The sequence below is a fragment of the Geotrypetes seraphini genome, chromosome 4 (genome assembly GCF_902459505.1).
Source record: "Geotrypetes seraphini chromosome 4, aGeoSer1.1, whole genome shotgun sequence".
NCBI classification, from domain to species: domain Eukaryota; kingdom Metazoa; phylum Chordata; class Amphibia; order Gymnophiona; family Dermophiidae; genus Geotrypetes; species Geotrypetes seraphini.
Genome location: NC_047087.1, coordinates 133,626,913 through 133,650,097, shown reverse-complemented (window position 1 = coordinate 133,650,097; position 23,185 = coordinate 133,626,913). Strand labels below are relative to the sequence as shown.

Here is a 23,185-nt window from a genome sequence, read left to right as displayed (position 1 = left end):
CAATTAGATAGCAAAAGCCAGAAAAATGTACTACCTAGGCCTGCAACGGCAGGTGCCTAGAAGATCTTACCCAAAACTTACTTGAATTCTCTAGTGAGAATGCAAGCAAATCCCATCCACTATTCTAGATAAAACCCATCTAAGTGTACATTTATGTAAGTTGCTGTCTAAACCATATCATATAGGAAACTTACCATTCCAGTGGTAGTCAGACAGTGTCTGTTCTAGGTGCAAGTACAGTCCTAGAGCAGAGACGTCTGTTGTTTTATTCATAGAGGTATTCATGAAACTCCAGTACTTTTGAAGTTAAAAAGTCAGAAATTTAGAGAAAGTATAGCTAAAGAAAAATAGAACCCTAGATTTCCCTAAGATAAAGAGAACCTCAGTATTACCTAATTTAATTAGTCCCTATGCTCAAAAGTGTTATGTTATAAAATTTTGGAATTAAATCAATAAAGTGTAAAATAATGCACAGTGTTAAGAAAACCCAAATATATGCTTAATATGGAAATGTACTCATGTGCAGATAATGCATGCACATCAGATATAAGTTTTTCTTTTTTCTGTGTGTGTTACAGGAACTCATTTCTCAAATTTAAATTAAAATCATTAAAAGGACTGTTGATATCAGCTGTTAAACCCAATTAAACAATATTGTGGCACTGTGTTACAGCTTAGAAGCTGCCACTGTATATGGAAATACAGTCATATGAAATAAAATTTAAAATACAGGATACACAAAATATTTTCTGAGAACAATGCATGAAGACAATGATAAAGAAAATACAGTTATTAATACAATATCAGAATAAGTCTATGAAATTATGCAAAAGCATAATTAAAGTTCAGAAGCCTAATTCAAATGAAGTGATTTAAAGTAACGTGGTTTAAGATAAAGTCTGTTTTTTCGTTCAAAATTTTTTTTTTATATGAGTCCAGAAATGTCTTTTGCAAATAGTTTTAGCAACTTGTAAGGTCGGAGTCTCTAAATTAATTTCAGTGAAATTTAAATCATGGCTTTAAAAAGTTCATGCTGCAACGTTTTCATAATTCAAGCTTGGCTTTTCTGTAACTATGGAACTGCTTTTTTCTTTACACCCGTACTGGTACAACTGAAAGGTAAGCACAGCTCATTAGTTGAAGACAAAGGAACACTGAAATTCCCGCCGAAAATTCAGCATCGGAATTTTTTTCTCTGTGTTCTCCACAGCTCTAGTGGTGGAATGTGGTACTGCTGATCAGTGTAAATCCTGGAAGGAAAGCACATGTTCATTAACAAAAGAACAAAGAAAAGAGAAACACATCCCCTCTGCAAACTGTACTAATTCTTGTATTGCAGAGTCTTCTGTGTAGAATTGTTGAAAAGATTCAAAGAAGGTTCTTAACTGAAACACAAAACATACAGATTAAATAGACTTTTTTCAGGGTCCTGTAGTACCAAAATATGGCTACAGGAAAATTTAAACATGCAGACACATTCTCTACATGGTAAAATTAGACTTTCTTTTTTTCTAACATCAGGGAATTATTCTCAATTCCATATTCTTTATTAGGTTCCTATCCTGAAGAGCTTACTTGTAAAAAGTAAGCAAAATTTCAATTCCGAATTCATCCACTTACATAAAAGTTTATTATAATTGTTCTTTTCCGTTAACCAAGTTAGCAAGCCCTTTGTTTCACATTTATTTCGATTTTCAAAAAAATATAGGTACTTAACCTCTATTTTTGTTAGTCTTTTTATTTTAAACTTCCCAATTTAATTTTAAAATGCATTTAAATTTAATTACTCCCTAATCATACATTTCGGACAATGCACAAGTTTAAAAATACTTTATAAACCATGCAGGGGCACAAAAATTCATATTCAAAATTAATTTGAACCCTGAGATAAAACACAAAGGCAGGGATTTTATTTTTCCCTTATGCACACTTGCCTGCTTTTAAGCCTGGTATCTGTTTTTTGGAATAAATCTTTTTCTTTTCCACAAAATTATCCTTTCATTCCCAAGTCCAGCAGAATTCTTTTCTCTTCTCTCATCTTCCCTATCGAACTTCTCCATATCAGATCCCTTACAATCAGGTCATAATTCATAGCACATCCTTCCTTAACACGTCTCACAAAACTTTCTTCCACATTCTTGTACGTTCGTTCTACAGACTATCTCCCTGCTTTGAAATCGCCAGACATTTAATTTTCTTTTCCTTTTCACTTCACTTTCTCGTTTAAATATCACTTTCCAATTACAGTTCTGTTCTTCCAACATTCTAATAACCTTTTTTTAAAATATAAAGGAACAAGGGAAAAATTCAAGCTACATAACGTCTTTTTTTTTTTTTCTAGAATGCATCTTGTACTGAGCCCTTAGGCTACAAACAGCTTCTGAAACTCTCCCAAAGTACCTCCATTGTTCCTAACACCGCAGATCTACACTACAAAAACAACATACACAAACTTTACGGAACTCTAAACAGCATGCTGGTAAAGTTTTATCAGAGAGAGACCACATTGAATCTTTTTTCTACTACATTGGAAACAAATTTAAGCCACGGATACATAGGATTCTCATGTCTTGCTAAACTACCAGTTCTCAATAAACCCTTTTAATATGCAAAACAGACTTGCTCCGAGATAAGCAAATACCTGTTGGAAATCTGTAGCCCTGAGACAAAGGACTCCATTGCTGCTATTCCCTCCCCCTCTTTCCTCCCCCTTCCCCTCTTCCTGGTAATGAACAAAGGAGAACACGTGATAGCTCTGTAGAAGGCATAGAGGGAGGAAAAAGGTGGGGGTGAAAATCCCCCATTTGCAGCCCGCTCTTTCAAACAAAGGAACAGCATAGAACGATAGGACTTCTTGTAAGATACCATTAACTTTTCTTTTCTTTTTCCAGCGACAAGAGAAACAGTTAGGGCAGAGCACGACAGAGAGAGACAGAACTGGAGTTTAGAAAGACAAAGCTGAGAAACACAATTTCTTTTTTCTTTTCAAAGTAGTTACTTCAGATAGGCACTGAAAATGCACAGAGGGAGACACAGAAGGAGGGGGTGCCCTCAGCCCGTTTTTTCAAACAAAAAGACGGGACAGAGGGAAACTTTTCAAAGTCAGATTAAAACAGACAGTTTTCTTTTTCACAGAGAGAAAGAGTTAGTTCAGAGACAAAGCTTAGACACACAGCCGGAGAATATATATTTTTTCTTCAAACTCAGTAACTTCTGTTATCAGACAAGCAAAAACTTAATTTTTTTCTTCTTTCAGACAGGCACTGCTCAGTTTAAAAGTCAGATGGAAAAATGCCAGCACTGCAAGGTTTTTTCTTTCTTTTCACAACATTCTTTCTGTGTTACTTTTATTTCTAATTTTTTTCTTTTTCTTTTTCCATTAATATTTAATTTCCACTAACTTTATACAATTATGTACAGATATATACAAGCAGCATGCTCATTATTGTTAAATAAAAATTTTTTTTTTTATTATTTTTAATTTTTTTCTTTAAACAGGCGTAATACTCACAATTTTCCAGTTTTCCGGTCCCGTTTTATCTCTAATTTCTGCCATATTCCTGCGCAGCCAGTCAACCTGTGACTACCTTTTGTTACACAACCATGCGAAATCTCTAAAGTTCCTAGAGCTTCTATGAATAACCTATAAGCTTTTTCAAGGCGTCAAATTAGTTCCCGGGTTTCGGCACCAATTGAGCACTGGGCATTGACGCCATTTGTGAAAGCTTCAGGTTTGAAAATAATTCTACATGCAAAATGACACCAGCGCAAGGTTTTAAAATTATAACCAGGATTTATTGAATTATTGGTTCTATTTTCCCATTATTAGATCAAAAGAATAGCATAATTGCTTACGTTGCGCTCATGGGAGATCATCATCGTGGCCAAAGGCTGGCCTTCTCACAATGGTCTCGTTTTTCTATCTCATTACAGTCTATTATATAACTTTTGGTTTAGTGACATCATCAAGTTTGACGACCAATAACATTTCTATGGGTGGTCTTAAAGTTTAGACAAAGAAACATTCCTCCATGTTTAAAAGTTAGTCAAAGTTTCAGATGATTTCTGAATTAACATTAACATTCAAAAGAATTCACAATTATTAACATGGTAAATTCTCAGTCCTTCCATGCTGACAAGTTCTGAGCCTTAAAGGAAAAAAACTCCTAAGCTGACAGATTCAAATTGCACAGCCTTACACAGAAATCTTACTCAGGAGAAAAAGGGGGGGTTAAATCCCCCTCTCCTCTTCCTGAAGCGTGGGCTTTCAATGCCCCCCTTTTCCCTATTCTTGAGACTGACTCTAATCACTTCCAGATGTTGTGCTCAGGATTTTTTCTTAGTGTTGTTGCTTATAAAACATAAACCATTTATATTTCCACAATCATATCACCACATATTACATCCATGGGCCCCAAACATTCATAATTTCATTCATATTTTGGCCATTCATACTTCATACATTTTATATCTCAGTTTGGAATATGGAATCTGATATGCTTTTCCTAACTAGCCTGAGCACATCTGTTTTCAATTAGAACCACGAGGCTAAAGGCGGGAAGCTGAACAAAGAACAGAAACTATTCACTGACACAAGATGCTGACCTAAGACAGGACAGTTATAGTACACACAAAGAACCTAAAATGGATTCCATGTAATCCTGATTTCCACCATGATTTGGCTCAACAGCAAAGTACATACACAGATATTATTATGCTTTCCCTTATATTAATCCTTAGTATATTTTTCTCTGGCCTTAGCTACATTATATTTAAATGTTTTATTCACCTGTTTTTCGTACGCTTCTATTTGGGCGTGGTCCTTAACTGACACAGAATTGTCTCTAACTAGAATTACCCAGAACCATATGAAAAACTGGCCTTTTGTAGAAAAAAACTCCACAAAAAATACTGCACTTATCATGTCCTAACATCCATTGCATCGTACCATAAACAGCACGCTGGCCACGAGCCACGCGCCACGCGCCATGCGCCACGACTCAAAAGGTAAGGGACTTTTCTCTTTTTTGTCTATGTGGTTACAATCAAAATAGTTTACAAATTTATAGACAGGTATTTATTTCTACCTGGGGCAATGAAATATTAAGTGAATTGCCCAGAATCACAAATAACTGTAGTAGGATTTGAACTCACAACCCTCCCCCTCCCTGATACCTACCTTACCTTTTTCCTTAGCACAGCAGGAGGGATGCCTACTTCCTCCTACCTCAGGGCTCGCCTCTTCATAAAGACAACACCCCACCCCTTCCTAGTACATCCTAGATGCTCTGGGAGGGGCCTAACACCATATAAGGTAGCTGCACACCGCAGAGCTTTCTTCCCACATCAATACCAGCAATGAAACAAAAACATGTTTAATCAGAATTGTTGATTATATGGTTCCAGGTTTTGAAGTGTAATTTAGAAATAGGTCCAATGATAGTGTCCTCGTATAACACCTGCTAATATGTTAACTAAAACAGTTCCTATTACAGCGAAGGAGCAATTGCATTTCAAAATGTTTGTCTGTCATTCTGCATCTTTTTGGCATCATAATTTGTCAGTCAATGCTGAAAAGGCTTTCAACAGGCGCACTTGAAGACAAACCCGCATTTTACTTCAAAAACAGTATCTTGATACAAGGAAACGGCGATACACTATTACTTCACAAGAATTGTCATTTAGAAATAGGTTAACAAATGCAGTGAGGACAACAACAAAAAATATTTTCACATATAACTATACAACTTATTGAATAGTCGTGGCCACTGAGAGGCACCCCAATTCAAACCCAGCTTGTACCCCACATACGAGGGAGAAAAAAATGCCTCAGATTACAGTAGCAGTGCAGACACTAAAAGGTACAAGATAAACTGCTTTGAATACTGACACAGGCAAAAAAAACCTCCCTCACAAGCAGCTTAGGTTTAGAATTGAAAACTCCTGCCCAGGAGCACTCTCAAGGACTTAGCTGGAGAGACGACTTAAGCTCCAACGCTGTCGCGTCTCCTCAAACCTTCCAGAAATAGGTCTAATTCAACAGCAACCTCACTTCTGTCATTGCCATCAACATTCTGACTTAGAAAATATGGTATAGCTAGAACTCAAATAAACATAGATACTACAATCAAAACATACATAATAACATAGTAGAAACAGAGTAGATGACGGAAGATAAAGACCCGAATGGTCCATCCAGTCTGCCCAACCTGATTCAATTTAATTTTTTTCTTCTTAGCTATTTCTGGGCAAGAATCCAAAGCTTTACCCGGTACTGTGCTTGGGTTCCAACTGCTGAAATCTCTGTTAAGACTTACTCCAGCCCATCTACACCCTCCCAGCCATTGAAGCCCTCCCCTGCCCATCCTCCACCAAACGGCCATACACAGACACAATCAGCACAGCATAAGATATACAATTAACTTTCCTTAATTTTTACGCTTTAAAAAAAAAATTATATTCTGCTTATCCTACAATGCTATGTAGATTACAAATTATTCAGGTACTCAAGCATTTTTCCCTATTTAATGTACCTGGGGCAATGGGGATTAAGCAACTTGCCCAGGGTCACAAGGAGCAGTGCAGGATTTGAACCCACAACCTCAGGTTGCTGAGGCTGTAGCTCTAACCACTGCACCACACACTCCCACTTTCTGCAACAACTTAAAGCGCCAAAAAACAAAGAGAAAAAAACATCTGCCCACCAGGTATAAAAGATCTACTTATATTCCCTTTCAAACAACATGGTTTTCAAGCTTTTTCTAAATTGTAACACACTGGGAGACTGGTTGATTTCAATTGGTAACAAATTCCATAACGCTGCTCCCTGTACTGACACCATGGATTGACCGAGTCTTACTGATCTCACCAAATTCAGTGAAAGAACTTCAAGATTCATCTGGTTCTCAGAGCGCAAGGCTCTCATTGGCCAATAAAAACAAAACAAAGAATAGAGAACCACATGGCTTTTGTCAATCAACACTTTGAAAATCAAACTTAGAGTTTTGAATTTGACACGCTGAGCAACGGGAAGCCAATGTAAACCAAACAAGATTGGAGTTATATGCTCATATTTGGAGGCTCGAAATATAATTTGTGCTGCCGCATTTTGCGCAATCTGTAATTTACCTACTTAACCCCAAGTTTACCTTTTCTGAAGTCTGAATACCAAAGGTACGTTACTCCAATTAAGTTTTTTTTTTCCCATCAGCAGATCCTCACTTAGCATCACTTTAGGACTAGGTGCAGCTGAGTTCTGGTTAACCTGGCTGTCCAAATGTCTGCTACAACAAGGCTTTTCCCCGTCTCCCACATCAGGTAATGGGTCCTCCAAATCATTTTTATTTCCACTTGTTCCCTCCTCTATATGCACACCGTCCGCATAGAGGAGAAAAGGAAACTAAAAGAAAGTGACAAGAGGACAAAGGGAGATACTTCCTACTATCAGCAAGAATGTCTAGTGGAAAAACAAGAACTGTCTTAGAAAATTGACCTATATCATACATTGAAAACAGAGTATTGGGTAAATGCTGTCACAGGCCATTGAATTGTAATATGTGGCCATACCACTAGTTGTAGTCCCATCCATTTAACTTTAACCCATTCCAGGAAGTCTGAATACAAGTTTATTTCTGTTTTTGATTAATCGCCTATTTCAATTTCTAAGCGATGTACAAGTTATAGTAAAATACAATAAAGAAACTTAATACAATAACAATATTTTCCAATTCTGACTAACATGAGAGAAAGGAAGGCGGGTATAGTTACATTTTTGGGTATGGTGAATAAAATGGAATAAAATGGAAAGAACAAGAGGAGGGGTATAAAATTTTACCAAAGCACACTTCGTAAACATTAATTAAGCATCTATTAGAGATTAAAAGCATCCTTAAATAAGTAAGTTTTTAAAAAGTTTTTAAACGTTGCCATATCATGTTCTGTTCTAATATACTGGGGGAGAGTATTCCACCATTGTGGCCCCGCAACAGTGAACATATCCCTTTGGGACCTGACATAAAGGTTTTTTTCTATAAATGGCAAGCCGACTGATTTTCAGTTTGAAAAAGTTAGAACATAGCACTCCTCTTTTGCGTGAACTGCATTGTTTACTGGCAGAGACACATGTGAAATTTAAGTTTAGTTGTATATGCTTCAAGGTACTATCTGGTCTTATACCTGGATATCTAGTGGATTCGTTTACATTTGTTAATGTAAAACATTCTAGAAGCTCAGACGCTCTCTTCTCTTTCCCATCCGTTAAAGGATGTAAATTCATAAAATATCACCAACATCTTCTATCTTACCAGGCAGCGTCCTGGGATAAGGATTTGAACTCTTTAATTGTGACTGCTAGCACGTATCAAGAGTTTAGGAAACACTTAAAAACATATTTGTTTGCTAGATTTCTAGGTAATTAAAACATTCCTTTTGATTGTCACTTTTTTCTTTTGTAAACCACCGTATAGAAGTAAGTTATTATGTACTATATATAAAATTTATTTATTTATTTAAAACATTTATATACTGCATACAACTATGCGGTTTCCATATCACATACATAAAATCTTGTTTCCCCACAATTATCATATATAACACAGACATGTCTAAACAACATCATTAATCGTCCCTGTTATAAACAAGGATAGAGTGCAAATTCAATCAATTCAGAAATACAAGCAAGCTTTAAGGGCTCCTTTTACTAAGGTGCGCTAGCATTTTTAGTGCACGCACAAGATTAGCGCACGCTAGCTGAAAAAATTACCACCTGCTTAAAAGGAGGCGGTAGTGGGTAGCGTGCACTAAAACCGCTAGCGCGCCTTTGTAAAAGGAGCCCTAAATCATACATTGCTGTCAAAAAAATTCTAAAAGGCGATTACCAACTGAAATATACCTTAGCATAAGAAGGCATTGGAAAATAATTGAGTTTTCAGCATTTTCTTAAAATTCATCCTCCCATACAAAACCGCAGGATACCAGGAAAGGCATTCCATAGTTGTACACCAGCCACAGATATCATTGATGCTCCAATCCTAGCATGCATAGTCAACATTCTAGCCTCCAAACTTAATTTCATCCCATTTACATCTCTAACTCTCTTCTAGATTTATAGATCTCAAAGAATTCTTGTATGATCTTTTGGGAAGCATGATACAATGTCTGGTGTATAATCGCACTAACTATCTCCTATAATCTTCTCATATTACTGTTATTGTGAAGCCATGCACATATTGCGGCATCATGTACAAAGATAAGAGAATACTTCTTTTTTTTTCCTTTTTTTTTTTTAGTTCAATTTGTTTATTGAGAATTTTGAATGAACAAATAACATAACAAAATAAAATGTAGCTGAAACATACATATCCAGGATATTAGGAAGGAAATACAATCATGATGTAGAACCGCATTATCCTGAAAATTCGGTAATGATAGAAAAAAAAGGAAGAAGATAAGGGAAGAAAACGGAGAGAAGAAAGCTGAAAAAGGAAAAGAACATGATCTATATATGCAATTATAGAGCTTTTTATATATCTATTTTTTTTTTTTTGTTTCTTCTTTTCTTTTGTATGGACCTTCAGATAACAACTGGACCATAGATTGTGCAAAGCTATTTCATGTCTTCGTCAGTCCACGTTATTGTTTATTTCTATCAAAACTGTAAAATCAGCCCTTAGCTTCAATAATTCATACTAATGTTATTTTAAACTTCATACGTATTATATTCTTCCTTAATTAAATTCAATTTCATTGTGTTTTATACTTCATTTCATTTTATATTCGTAATTGATTAGCTACTTAGCCCTGAGGTTAGCTCTCAAATTTCATCAATGCCACCTCTCCCGACCCTGAAGAAGATTTCTGTTTGAAACATGCATGTCGGGAGAGGTGGCATTGATGAAATTTGAGAGCTAACCTCAGGGCTAAGTAGCTAATCAATTACGAATAAAAAATGAAATGAAGTAAAAATGAAATGAAGTAAAAAACACAATGAAATTGAATTTAATTAAGGAAGAATATAATACGTATGAAGTTTAAAATAACATTAGTATGAATTATTGAAGCTAAGGACTGATTTTACAGTTTTGATAGAAATAAACAATAAAGTGAACTGACGAAGAAATGAAATAGCTGGGCACAATCTATGGTCCAGTTATTATCTGAAGGTCCATAAAAAAGAAAAGAAGAAACAAACAAACAAAAAAAAAATATATATATATATAAAGTTCTATAATTACATATATAGAAGTATTCTTTTATCTTTGTTTATAATGCCACAATATGTGAGCGAATTATATCATAAATGTCTTACTCGGGTCTCATCAAAGGCAGAGAACCATTCTTTAGTGTTCTTATTCTTAATTGTATGGACCTTCAGACCACAGCCGGGCACAACGCTACCGGTTGTATTACTCTTTGTCGGTCCAATCTTTATTAATTGACCAGTTTTAAACTTTCTTTCTACTTTTTTTATATCTATTATTTTTATATCAACCAAACAGCACTTAGCCTTTATAGTGTGTCCGTCCTTCAGCTCTCCTGACATGTATGTTTCAAAGTGAAACCTTTCTTCAGGGTCGAGAGAAACTAAAATAAAATAAACAATTCACTGTGCCTTCCTTTCTCATATGCACTCAACATGGCTTAATAACAGACTAAGCCTCAACTGTACAATAATCTAAATTATATAATGTGAAGAAACAGAGAAAGAAGCTTACCAAATTGAGGGACAAACTTTTAGCATGGCCGCGGGTTGCAATTAGGGCCAGTATTTTTTCGATATAACGAAGTTTTAATATACTGTTGCTGTCAGTATTTTTTCAATATAACAAAGTTTTAAACTTCGTTATATTGAAAAACTACTGACAGGAACAGTATATTAAGATACCACAGTTTCCACCCAGACCGGTTAAAGAATAGTCTTCTGGTCAGTCAATTTCTTCGCTTACGTCGGCTCTGTTCACAATTCTAAGATTTTAAAACTCAGTCCAAAGAGATGAAGGAGAGATTTCATCAACGTGGATATCCTAAAGGGATTGTACAACAAGTCTATACTCGGGCAAAATTTGCACAACGAGAGCTATTGTTATATCATGAGGATAAGGAGGACATAGGACTAATTTTTGTTCAAAAATACACTCCCCTCTCCCCTAAAATCAACAGAGTGATACTGAAACACTGGCATGTAGCCGCTAGCTGTACCAGACTGCTCAGAGAGACCAACTTGGGGAGTTAGTTAAAAGTAAGAACTTGGGGGGCCCACGCTGTAGGGGCAATCATACTGCCTGTGGTATGTGTCAGTGGTGTATTTTAACTATGACAGGTGAAGGTTGGGTGTATCCAGACACCGGGATCAATTACTACATTTACGCCTGTACCAACTGTGATTCTACTTGTGTGGTATATTTGATCCAATGCCCCTGTAATAAAATATATATTGGGCGCACAATGCGGTCTATTAAAACCCGTCTAAATGAACACAAATCCCGGGTCCGTACTGAACGTGATACCACTCCTATAGTTAGACACAGACAACTGATGGGGCATGTCTGGTCGGACATCAAATGGTGAATAATTGATTCTGTTACAGTAGGGTGGGAGGGAGGTAACATCCAAAAAGCTTTAGTGATTAAAGAACAAAAATGAATATTCAAACTTAAATCCCTAGCCCCAATAGGATTAAATGAGGAAATAAGCGTGGCTATCAATCTTATGAGAGTGTTCCTATTGGTGGTTTTGTCTAATGTGGGCTGTGCCTCACACTGAGATGATGATGTCATACGCTCTGTTGTGTGTGTCGGGCCAGCTGTACTAATGGCCCTAATTGCAACCCCCGGCCATGCTAAAAGTTTGAACAGGCTCCCTCAATTTGGTAAGCTTTTTTCTCTGTTTCTTCACATTATGTAATTTAGATTATTGTAGAGTTGAGGCTTAGTCTGTTGTTAAGCCATGTCGAGTGCATATTAGAAAGGAAGGCACAGTGAATTGTTTATTTTTATTTTAGTTTCCCTCGACCCTGAAGAAAGGTTTCACTTTGAAACATGCATGTCGGGAGAGGTGAAGGACGGACACACTATAAAGGCTAAGTGCTGTTCGGTTGATATAAAAATAATAGATATAAAAAAAGTAGAAAGAAAGTTTAAAACTGGTTAATTAATAAAGATTGGACCGACGAAGAGTAATACAACTGGCAGCGTTGTGCCCAGCTGTGGTCTGAAGGTCCATACAATTAAGAATAAGAACACTAAAGAATGGTTCTCTGCCTTTGATGAGACCTGAGTAAGACATTTATGATATAATTTGATTGAAGATACAACAGTGGCTTCTTTATTGTAGATTGGCAATATGTGAGCGGACATTGTATGGCTTCACAATAACAGTAATATGAGAAGATTATAGAAGATAGTTAGTGTGATATATATATATGCTGAGAACATTACTAACAGTTGGATAATATTTCCAAGTGATGTATAATTGCAACAATCTTAAACTGCACTCTTTGTTGCATAGGTAACCAGTATAGTTTCTTTAACACAGGAGTTATACTCCTAGGTACTCCTATGAACCCCTGTGATTAATCTTGCAGTGGAGTTGATAAGCATTTGCAAAGCCCTCAACTTCCCTTTCACAACTTCTAAGTATAGTGAATTAAAATAATCCACCTTACTCAGGATCAATGTCTGAACCACAGTACGGAAATCATATGCTGGTAATATTGGCTTCAATCTGTAAAGCATTTGAAGTTGCATATATCCCACCCTGATTATTTTTAATATTTGGTTTTCCATTGTTAAACAACTATCTAAGCACACTCCCACTTGTGGAGCAAAATTTAAAACATGCAGGTGTTGTTCTTACATATTGTCACACACCCGGTACTGGCTGGTCAGAATGGCTACCGAGCCGTGCGCAAGACTCCAAAATCCAGACGTGCCTTTCTCAGGTGAAAAGCCCTGCTGGTGTTCCAATATCAGCTAGTCTATAAAGAAAACAAGTTAGCTGAATGTTCAATGAAAAATAGAAGTGCTTTATTTGCCAGTAGCGTGGAAACCAACACTGTAGCTACTGTTCTCAAAGTCCACATTCAAAGAATAGCAAATTCAAAACAAAAAACCACAATACAGCTCAAAGGAAATGGCTAATAAGTCAGCCAAGGTCTGAGCCGCCCTTTTCTTCAGGGAATATCCCTATTAGACTTAATTAGCTCTTAGTCTCAGTCAAGGCAAGCCATAATTGAAAAGGTAAGTCAATTTGCTTCTTTCAGCATACTGAGGTAGCCTGGAATTGTACAGACTTTCCCCTGCCAGTTCAGGTAAGCTGGCGGGGGTGGGGAGTTGCTGAATCCACTTCAAATAAGCTTGCCAGAAAATGGCCCCACAATCCCAACCCAGGATCTTTTGTGGATTCAATCCCCTCAACTCCTATAACCTCAATCAGTAGCAAACATCTTCTTTTCACATGAGGGACAAACAAAATCCTCACATTCAAAAATACAGTTCACAGTCCTTCCCTAATTGAAGAGAGAGTTCTTCTGGAGTGAGCTTTGGAAATGCTCACCCACACACACACAGCCAGCAAAAGTCCCAAAACACAATGCAGAAAAAAACACAAGGAGAAACTTAGCTTTCCTCCATGGGAATTTCCTCAGGCTCCCAGGTAAGGTCCATAGGTTCCTCAGTCTGTAGACCATCAAGAAGACTTGGCAGAGACAGCTCATCCAGGTCTCTCATCTCAATTTCATTTTCAGTTTGGAACCTGGAAGCACCTGGCCATGAGTCTCCTTCCAGAGCTGGATCCAGACTGACTTTACTCAGCTTGCTCTGCTCTATTTGTCCAGCCTTCAGAGAGCCACGCCCTACTCGGTATGGGGGTTGGGCAGCCTGGTTCTGAGCTTTCTGCTGTTTTCCTATTAGCCTAAGCAGATGGGGACTGGGCTAGATAGGAGCTTGTCTCCTATAGGAAGTTTTAACAGGAGCAGCTCTAGGTTTAGAGAACCTTATGCTCTCCTCTGGTTTCCCCTCCTCCCAGGACTTCTGCTCTTGGGCGCCCTTACCAATGACTGAGCTTTGGGAACTGTTTGTAGGAGGGCTGCTGTACTGGTCCGCTCTCCTAACAGTCAGGGGTTTATGTCCCTTCTCTGGCACAAACCTAACTCTGGTGCCAGGTTTGTGACAATATCAAAATGTGTAGGAACAAGAAACGGGAATAATGTGGTTGCAAAAACAATGGCAGATGATTTATGGAAAACACACCAAGACTTTCTTGTTATTTGACGTACAAAATTTTGTTCAGAAGCTATATGATCTGGAGGAACCTGTGAATAGGTATTTTAGTGGAATGGACCATGCAAATTTCTTCCTATTGGCAGCTCAACTGGTTGTGGCTTCCAATTGAAAATATATAATCTACATATAGACAGACTTTTCTCTCCTAACTTTAATCACTTACCTAACCAGTTAATGGTCTGAATATGGCTGCTAACTGGTTAGGTGTCTGCTCCTCCCATGCACCACCAATCACTAAAGAATGTGTACAAAAATGGTCCCCATTAAATCTGATGTGGTGGGAAGAGTTGGATATTAGAAAAATGATGATAGTTCCTAAAATAAATTATGTTCTCGGTATGCTTCCTACACTATAGGGCTCATAATCGAAATGGAAATACATCTAAAAACTGGCCTAAATCGGCACCTGGACGATCAGTAAGACAAGTCATCCAAGTGCTGATAATTGGGTTTTAGAGGTATTTAAAAATGACTTAGGCCTTTTCAGTGCTGCTGTATGCCCAGAGCTAAAAGGGGCATATTAGGAGAAGTGGTGAGGGCGGGATATGGGCCGACCTAGACTTAGTCAAACTACAAGTATAACTGAAAGTTTAACGAGGCTTCCCAGACAGAACTGATACATAGCAACTTAGGTGATTGAAAACCAGGTCTAAGTGGCAAAATAGTATCCAAAGTAACCAGATAACCACTGCAAACACAAAGTACAGTCTCCCACACACTCCCCCAGTGTTCACTGACTACCCCCCCACAACAATCATAAAAAAAACTTTACATATCTGCCTCCAAAACATCAACACTTGGCATAGGAAAGCCTAGTAGAGCAGAACAGAGGTGGCTTAAGTAGTCTGGGGCTATTGGGGTTGTAGACAGGTGGGTCTAGTAGGTTTTGGGGGGCTCACCATGACATATTTGGGAATTGTGGTGAGATGTATATATGGCACCCTTTTTGTGAAGTTCGCAGATGTGCCCTGTAAGGTGCCCCATTACCGTGTTGCCATGTTTAGGTGTACAGTCCATCACTTTTCTGGCCCCTCCCATGTCCAAAAGGTCTTGTTCTATGTGTTTTTGACTTGGACAAATTTCTGGACGAGAATGGGGTATAAAGATAGACGACTTAGCGGTATGGCTGACCAAATGGCAGAACGTATACTTAGACGATTTTCGAAAAAGAAAAATATTTTGGACATATTTTTAAGGAATGGACTTTAGACACTGCCAACTTTGGGTGACTAGTGACTTAGGCCCAAAACGGACTTAAATGTATCTTTTGATTAATCCCCTACACTTGAACAAAATATTTACAAAATCATTGAAAAATTACTTGTTGATTTTATTTGGAAAGGTAAACAGTCTTCAATGGCCTTTAAAAAAGCTTAAATGGAGGAGAAAGTGGCACAATGGTTAAAGCTACAGCCTCAGCACCCTCAGTTTTTTTTTTAATTTGTTTATATAAATTTAATGATTACAATATCAGATGATACCAGGAAAAAAAGGATTCTTACACAAAATTTAAACAATATTTATACATACAAACAAAATTTCTTTCCAAGCCCACAATAATGGGGAGACATGCTACCAATTTTTTTATACAAAAAATAAGAAGAAAACTAAGAATTGGTTCTTGATTCATCCTTATGAATCTTAAACCCTTTCCTACCATTTGGGACTCTTACAACCTCCAATTTCTCAGTTATGAAACACATTAAAGAATAAAACTCATTTCTATTCTCTAGCTAATAAGAATTGTTGCAATTGAATGGGATCCCAAAATACATATTAAATGTCTTATAATTTAACAAGACATTTACATGGAAATTTTAAATAGAATGATGTCTCAAGAATTAACACTCTTGTTTTTAATTTTAAAAATTCTTTCCTTCTTAATTGCGTAGCTCTTGATACATCAGGAAAAATTCTAACCAAATCTCCACAAAATTTTGTCAACCTATTTTTAAAGTAAGTTTTCATTATTAACATTTTATCTATCTCACTCATGCATGTTATTACCAGAGTGGACCTACTCTGGATCACATCTGTCAAATTAATTTCATTAGTAACCAGATGATCCACCTCCTGGGCAGATTGTACTTTCCTTTGAGGAACATAATAATAATTATTTAATGGGAAATTTTCCGCATTGGGTAATTCCAGTATTTCTTTAAAATATTTCCTTAACAAAATTACAGGAGACAATAAATGAGTTACTGGGAAATTAACCAAGCGGAGATTTCTCGCTCTGTAAACATTTTCCATCATTTCCATTTTTGAATGTATCACCGTAGAATCCTTAACAGCAGATACTGAGATAGCTTGAAGTGTATTACTTTGAGTTTCAACCACACTTAATCTTTTATCCAAACAACTCAAATTGGAATCCACATTTTCAAATTTTTAAGACACAGGCTGTGAAAAATCCAATGTTTCTTTAACTGTTTCTCTGAGAATCCCTTCAACTCTAGATATAATCCTTAAGGGTAATATCCTGTGTTTCCACTGTAGGTGGTTGATCCTCTGCTACACTTGAAAATTCAAGTGGTTTAGGTATTTCAGAAAAAACTAATTTACTTGTCTGAGAAGAAGATCCCACATATTCAGTGAAAATAGCGGGAATATCTTTCCCACTATCACCTGATACTGGATGAAGAGGGGGAAAAACGAACGCTAGGGCGATCTATAAAGGCCTTCCGAACCCAAGCCCACAACAACAAAAGAAAAGTAACTATAATCTCTTTTTCTTTTTTTTTTAACTAAAACGGAAAAAGAAAAGAGAACTGACTGAAAAGTCAGAAGCCGCGAGAGCGGGAAGGCAGCGAAACAAAAAATAATTTTTCAACAGTTGTTGAAAACGCAACTTCTTAGCTCCGCGGAAACTAAGAAACTGAGGGACCGAGTGCTCTACGTCGGGCGGGAAGGCACTCACACATGTGCGGTTTGGGCTATCACAAACTTTCTAAACTCTTAAAGTGGCAATGCACTTTTAAAGTGGTCCATACCGGGGCTCTGTCGGTGATGTCACCCATACTTGAGAATATGCTGCCTGCTTATCCTGGGATAATAACTATTATCTAGATAAATTGCTCAGAGAATGGACATCTTAAATAATATTTCATAGTATACGGTATATATTTTGTAAGCATAAATTACTGTCTGGGTAGTGTGATGAAAATAATAATCAGTTAATACATTTAAACTTTTAGTTCTATGTTTTTTTCTTGCAGGGACTGTGATGTCAGTGAGTAGATATGGACAACTGGAGCTTCCTGGGGGATTTCCTTGAAGAAGTGCAGAAACATTCCACCATAGTGGGGAAAGTGTGGCTGACTGTGCTCTTCATTTTCCGGATGCTGGTGCTAGGGACTGCGGCAGAGTCCTCCTGGGGAGATGAGCAGTCTGACTTCCTGTGCGACACCAACCAACCTGGCTGTCCAAATGTCTGCTACGACAAGGCTTTTCCTATCTCTCACATCAGGTATTGGGTCCTCCAAATCATTTTTGTTTCCACTCCTTCCCTCCTCTACATGGGGCACGCCATGCACACCGTCCGCATGGAGGAGAAAAGGAGACTAAAAGAAAGTGAAGAGAGGACAAAGGTAGATACTTCCTACTTTCAGCAAGAATGTCTAGTGGAAAAACAAGAGCTGTCAATTCGAAATGAACTAAATGGGACAATCAAGCTTCAGGGAAATTTGCTTAACACTTACATCTTCAGCATTTTAATCCGCACTGTCATGGAAGTGGGCTTCATTGTTGGCCAGTACATGCTTTATGGGATATTTTTAGATACCCTATATGTCTGCCAGCGGGTGCCATGTCCTCATCCTGTAAACTGCTATGTTTCCCGTCCAACAGAAAAGAATGTTTTCATCTTGTTCATGCTGGCTGTTGCAGTGCTTTCTCTCCTCCTCAGCCTGGCTGAACTTTACCATCTGGCCTGGAAAAAATTCAATCAAAAGTGTTCACGTTCTTGCATGAACAAGACCACCTCTCATACCTCAAAGGCAGCCCATTTGGAGACATCGCCCCATAAGAATCCTTTAACAAGTGAGGAGCATCAAAAAGGACAACCCCAGAGCTATCCTCCACCCCCAGAATTTAATCAGTGTTTGATCAGCCCAAACATGAAGTACAACGGTCCCTTCAATAACAGTCTAGCATCCCAGCAGAACACAGTCAATTTTGCAACTGAGAGAGTCCAAAGACAAGAGAATATTGGAGAAAGTCAATTTATTCACACAAATTTTACAGAAAGACCTCCAATAATCAACAACTGTGTACCCGAGCCTATGCCTAATAGCTACTTTAATGAAAAACGCCGTCTAAGCAAAAATAGCCATGCCAGCAGTAAGGCCAGGTCAGATGATCTGGCAGTATGATGTGCTCCACAACGAGGGGAATTTTTGATAGGATGTCTAAGTCTGAGTTTGGACATTTTGGGAAAGGCATCCAGAAATCCAGTAGAGAAAATGTCCATTTTTAAGACAGCAAGATGTGTATGTGTTTTTTAAAAAAAATGACCTAGCTAGATGCTTTGGCCCTTTATACGTCTATCTTTTTTGGCCATTTTATTTTACAAAGACATCAAAATGAAAACCATACAAAAGCAAACTATTGGGATGTCCAAGCAGCCAGCATTCTTAGCAAACTAGCCATAGACAGCTGAGCAGAGCAGAGCAGAGGGGGTAGTGCTGTGAACGTCAATTTAAAAAGTTCCAGGTAAACATGTCACTATAACCTACTTATATTGTATGGTGAGCCCTCTAAAATCCACTCAAAACTTACTGTACCCACCTGTACAGTAGCTCTTATGCCTACAGGACTCATGTTTATGTAGGTACATTAGGTTTTGTGTGGGTTATGGAGGACTCGCCATACAATATAAGCAGGTTATAGTGATATGTGTACCTAGGACTTTTTATGTGACGTTCACTGCAGTGCCCCTTGAATCTGTTGAGCTGTATCTTTGTGGCCATCTGAAGCAGTAATACAGGCTGGAATGTACTGGGTTTTTTCACATCTTTGGGTGACCACTGGGATAGTAAGGGGGGATAATGCCTTAATCCCTCCAATGGTCACCTTTTTGACCCTTGTTTTAAAAACAGGCTTAACACCAAACGTCTAAATGGTGCCCAGAATGTCTTGGCAAAAAAACTGATTATCCCTGCAGAACGTCCAAGTCCTAAGCCCACCCTAAGCCTGCCTAAAACACGCTTCTAACACACTCCCTTAAGATTTAGATGCATTGGTGGCAAAATAACAAGACATCTAGAAAATCAGTTTCAAAAATGCCCACTTGGACGTTTTGACATCCAAGTGTCAGTTTATGCTGTCGTTTGGACATCTCTCTTTTTTGAAAATGAGCCTCAATATTTTATTAAGCAGCTTTCTTCTAAAGGTATCTCCTTTTACTCTTGCTTTTTCTCTCAACAGCACCATTACCTTTGTGAATACGTTTCTTGGTTAACATTTCTCATCCTTCAGAACCTCTTATTTGTGAACTGTGAAATTTTTAAAGTTGCTCATGGATTCATAACAGAAGCAATGGAATTTGGCACACCTGAGTACAGACTATTAACTTTATTCAGATGTCTCTCTTTGCATAAGGATTGCCTCATTAATTATTTTGTGTCAAAGTGTAATTCCAGTAAATACACAATTAATTTTGTACTACTGGCAAACACTCATTTCTTCATTAACTACAATAGTTAACAATCTTTCATTATAACTAAATATACATACTCTGTTTCAGTTGCTTGTTCCACATAATTGAATCGGTATATAAATTAAAATTGCACAGATGAAACAGTAGGAAATGGAGGGTATAAATGCTTTTGAATATTGGCCAGTTTGTTTTTATGCTTAAAAACATGTATTACCTCTCTATCTCTAAAATGGCATAAATGCTACAAGGATCCAGTGATTATCTGAAATATGATTGCATATGTTAAAAGAGCTACAACACTGCCAAACTAAAAAAAAGGGAATAATATAATATTATACATTTATTCTGAATGCATATGAGCCTAAGAGGTATCAGATGCGGCCATCATCAGCGATAAGCTGGTTTTACTCATAAATTTGTAGTTCTTCTTTCTTTATGAAAAGGATAACTAAATCTGTAAATGCAATGATATAAAAGATAGTCACTTTATAAATAAAATGTTTTTTTATTGAAAATGTACAGGATTAAAAGAACAATCAGTCATGAGACCCCTTAAACAGACTTGGAGGCATGTATATTGATATTAATGCTATAACATTCTGCCTCGATACATCTTTAGCTAAGGGAGCACAACTCAATACAAAACTGACTTTTGACTCATTCTTTTCAATAACTGAGATTCTTTGATGAAGGAAAGGATTAGCTTCAGGGCCCAAGACTTTAATCTAATCTAATTTGGGATTTATGAGCCTATGTCTAAATAGGTTCAAGGTGACTTACAGTACAATTTAAAGAGATACAATTTAGTACAGTACAAGAATGCTACAGGACATACACTGTGAAACAGTTTGAAAGATGGTACAATACAAAAAGAGATAAACATGAACTGTTTAATGAGTGGTGCTATAAGGTAGAAAGTGGAGGTAATTTATAGTCCAAAGTCAAGTGGATGATGATGTGCGTAGAGTCATAGAGGTTACAAGGTATTCTGAGGTAGATATGATATCAAAAAGATAAGTTTTTAGTTTCTTTCGGAATGTGAGGTAGTTCAGTTGAGATCTGATGGTTGTTGGGAGGTTGCTCCATATCTTTGTGCCGACATACATAAACATAGTGTTGAAAATACGTTTGTATCTGAGGCCTTTTGTTGAGGGGTAGTTCATCAGAAGATTACTAAGATTTCTGGTCGAGGTGAATTATGAGGAATTGAATAAGTGTATAAGTGGCATGGTGGAGTTGCCATGTAGGATGTAGAAGATTTTACAGGAGATCTTGAACTTTAATTGAGTAGTGACGGGTAGCCAATGTACCTGCTTGAGATAGGTGGAGATTGGGTCATATTTTTATGCTTGAAAATAAGTCTAATTGCTATGTTTTGGATTAACTGTAGTTTGCGGGTTAGAAATGTGTTGATGCCTGTGTAGAGGGAATTGCAGTAATCAAGTTGAGACAAAATTAGTATTTGTACAAGTATGGTGAAGTGTCGTTCATGGAAGTAGGGTCTTATGAGTCTCAGCTGTCTCATGAAAAAGAAGGTTTATTTGTGATTCAAGGGATAGTCCAGTATAACACCCAGTACTTTGGAGGATTCTTCTATGTTTATTTTAGCTCTGGATAGCAAGTCAATGCTATTGGGAGCTGTTTGTAGTGGTGTATAGAACCAGAGGATTTTGGATTTGGTTATGTTCAGTTTGAGTTTGTTGATTTTGACCCATGATTGTATCTTGTCGATATTATCAGTGATTTTTTTTTTTTGTCGCATCTAGACTTTAGACTGATAATTGTATCATCAAGATACTCCCTGAAGAACTGGTGGTCTAAAAGAAAAGATTTTACTGCAAATAATCCTTATCATAGAAGGAATAATATTATAAAGGTTCTTCCACATGTAGAGGCTTTTTAAATGCAAAAAAAAGCTGTTTATAAAATATTGCCTCCTGGTATATGCAAGTATAATACATGTGTTAGCATTTGGAACAGATGAAAACAATTGTTCAAAGTTGCTAAATCAAAAGCAGATTGTGAGACATTGCAGGACGATCTTGGAAATTTAAACAGCAGATGGAGTTTAATGCGGACAAGTGCAAAGTGATGCACATAGGGAAGAATAACCCAAATTATTATTACACAATGCTGGGTTTCTCATTAGGAGTCATCACTCAGGTAAAGGATCTAGGCATCATAATGGACAATGGCCAAAAAAGCAAAGAGAATGCTGGGAATTTTAAAAGGAATAGAGAATACAACAAATATATTACCTCATTACTGATCTATGCTGTGACCATTCATTGAGTATTATATGCAATTCCGGTTCCTAAATCTTAAAATATATATAGTATATTGGAATTGGAAAAAGTACAGAGAAGGGTAACCAAAATTATAAAAGGGATAGGAAAGGCTACAGAGGTTAGGGCACTAGGAGAAGAGAAGGCTAAGGGGAGATATGATAGAAGTGTATGAAATCCTGAGTAAAGTATTTATTTTAATTTAAGTATTTTTATTCTGACATATCCCATCAAACCCACGGTGGACCACAAAAAGAACATATAATATCATAGAGCTACAGGATGATAAATAATAATTTAATAAATAAAAAAAACCACAAACAGAATAATCAGAAAAAGCAAAATAAAGTATTCTAACATTGTTTCTATAAACTTAAAATAACATCCCTCAATTAATAATAACACCTTCTAGTACCAAGAATCTATTAACTAAAATAATTTTAAGAGATGATCAAACAGCAAGATAACAGAGCATCTTCTTAAGTCTAATGGAGAATTATTCCATTCTAAAGCAGCTTGGTATGCAAAGAGCTTCACAAACATCCCTAATAGAGTGAACGCTTGCAGCATCACGAAATGCTAAAGCAAGTTGATCCGCTAAATGTAAAGACTTATAAAATGGATTAAAAGACAGTAAAGGTAACATATAACCTGGAGCTACACCACTCAGTTTGATAATCAAACATACATAATAAAACAAAGCTGATTCTTGCATTTATAGGCAGTCAACGTAATTCACATAATAGTGGAATAGTGCTAGCATGCTTATGTCTTCTAACTATAAGCTTAGCTGCTGCATTCTGACCTAGTAATTATCTTCATAAAGAATCCTAAATATACAGTAGGATGTTATAATAACCTAAATAAGATTATATCTAAAATATTCTTCCTACATACTAGATCAATAAAATGTAAGTTTTGGGCTTAACATATTATAATGCACAATTTTAACATGTGGTAAG

General features: G+C 36.9%; 1 protein-coding gene across 3 annotated transcripts in view; it reads left to right on the top strand.

Annotated features, from left to right (window-relative positions):
- The window catches only part of GJA5 (gap junction protein alpha 5), a 99,612-nt gene extending 80,625 nt beyond the window's left edge, over positions 1-18,987 (top strand). For all 3 annotated transcript variants that reach the window (XM_033940435.1, XM_033940434.1, XM_033940433.1), the window contains exon 2: positions 17,498-18,987. In XM_033940435.1, the coding sequence (XP_033796326.1) occupies positions 17,522-18,652 (1,131 nt within the window). In that variant the 5' untranslated portion in view covers positions 17,498-17,521 and the 3' untranslated portion in view covers positions 18,653-18,987. The remainder of the gene's footprint in view (positions 1-17,497) is intronic.
- The last annotated feature ends 4,198 nt before the right edge of the window (positions 18,988-23,185 follow it).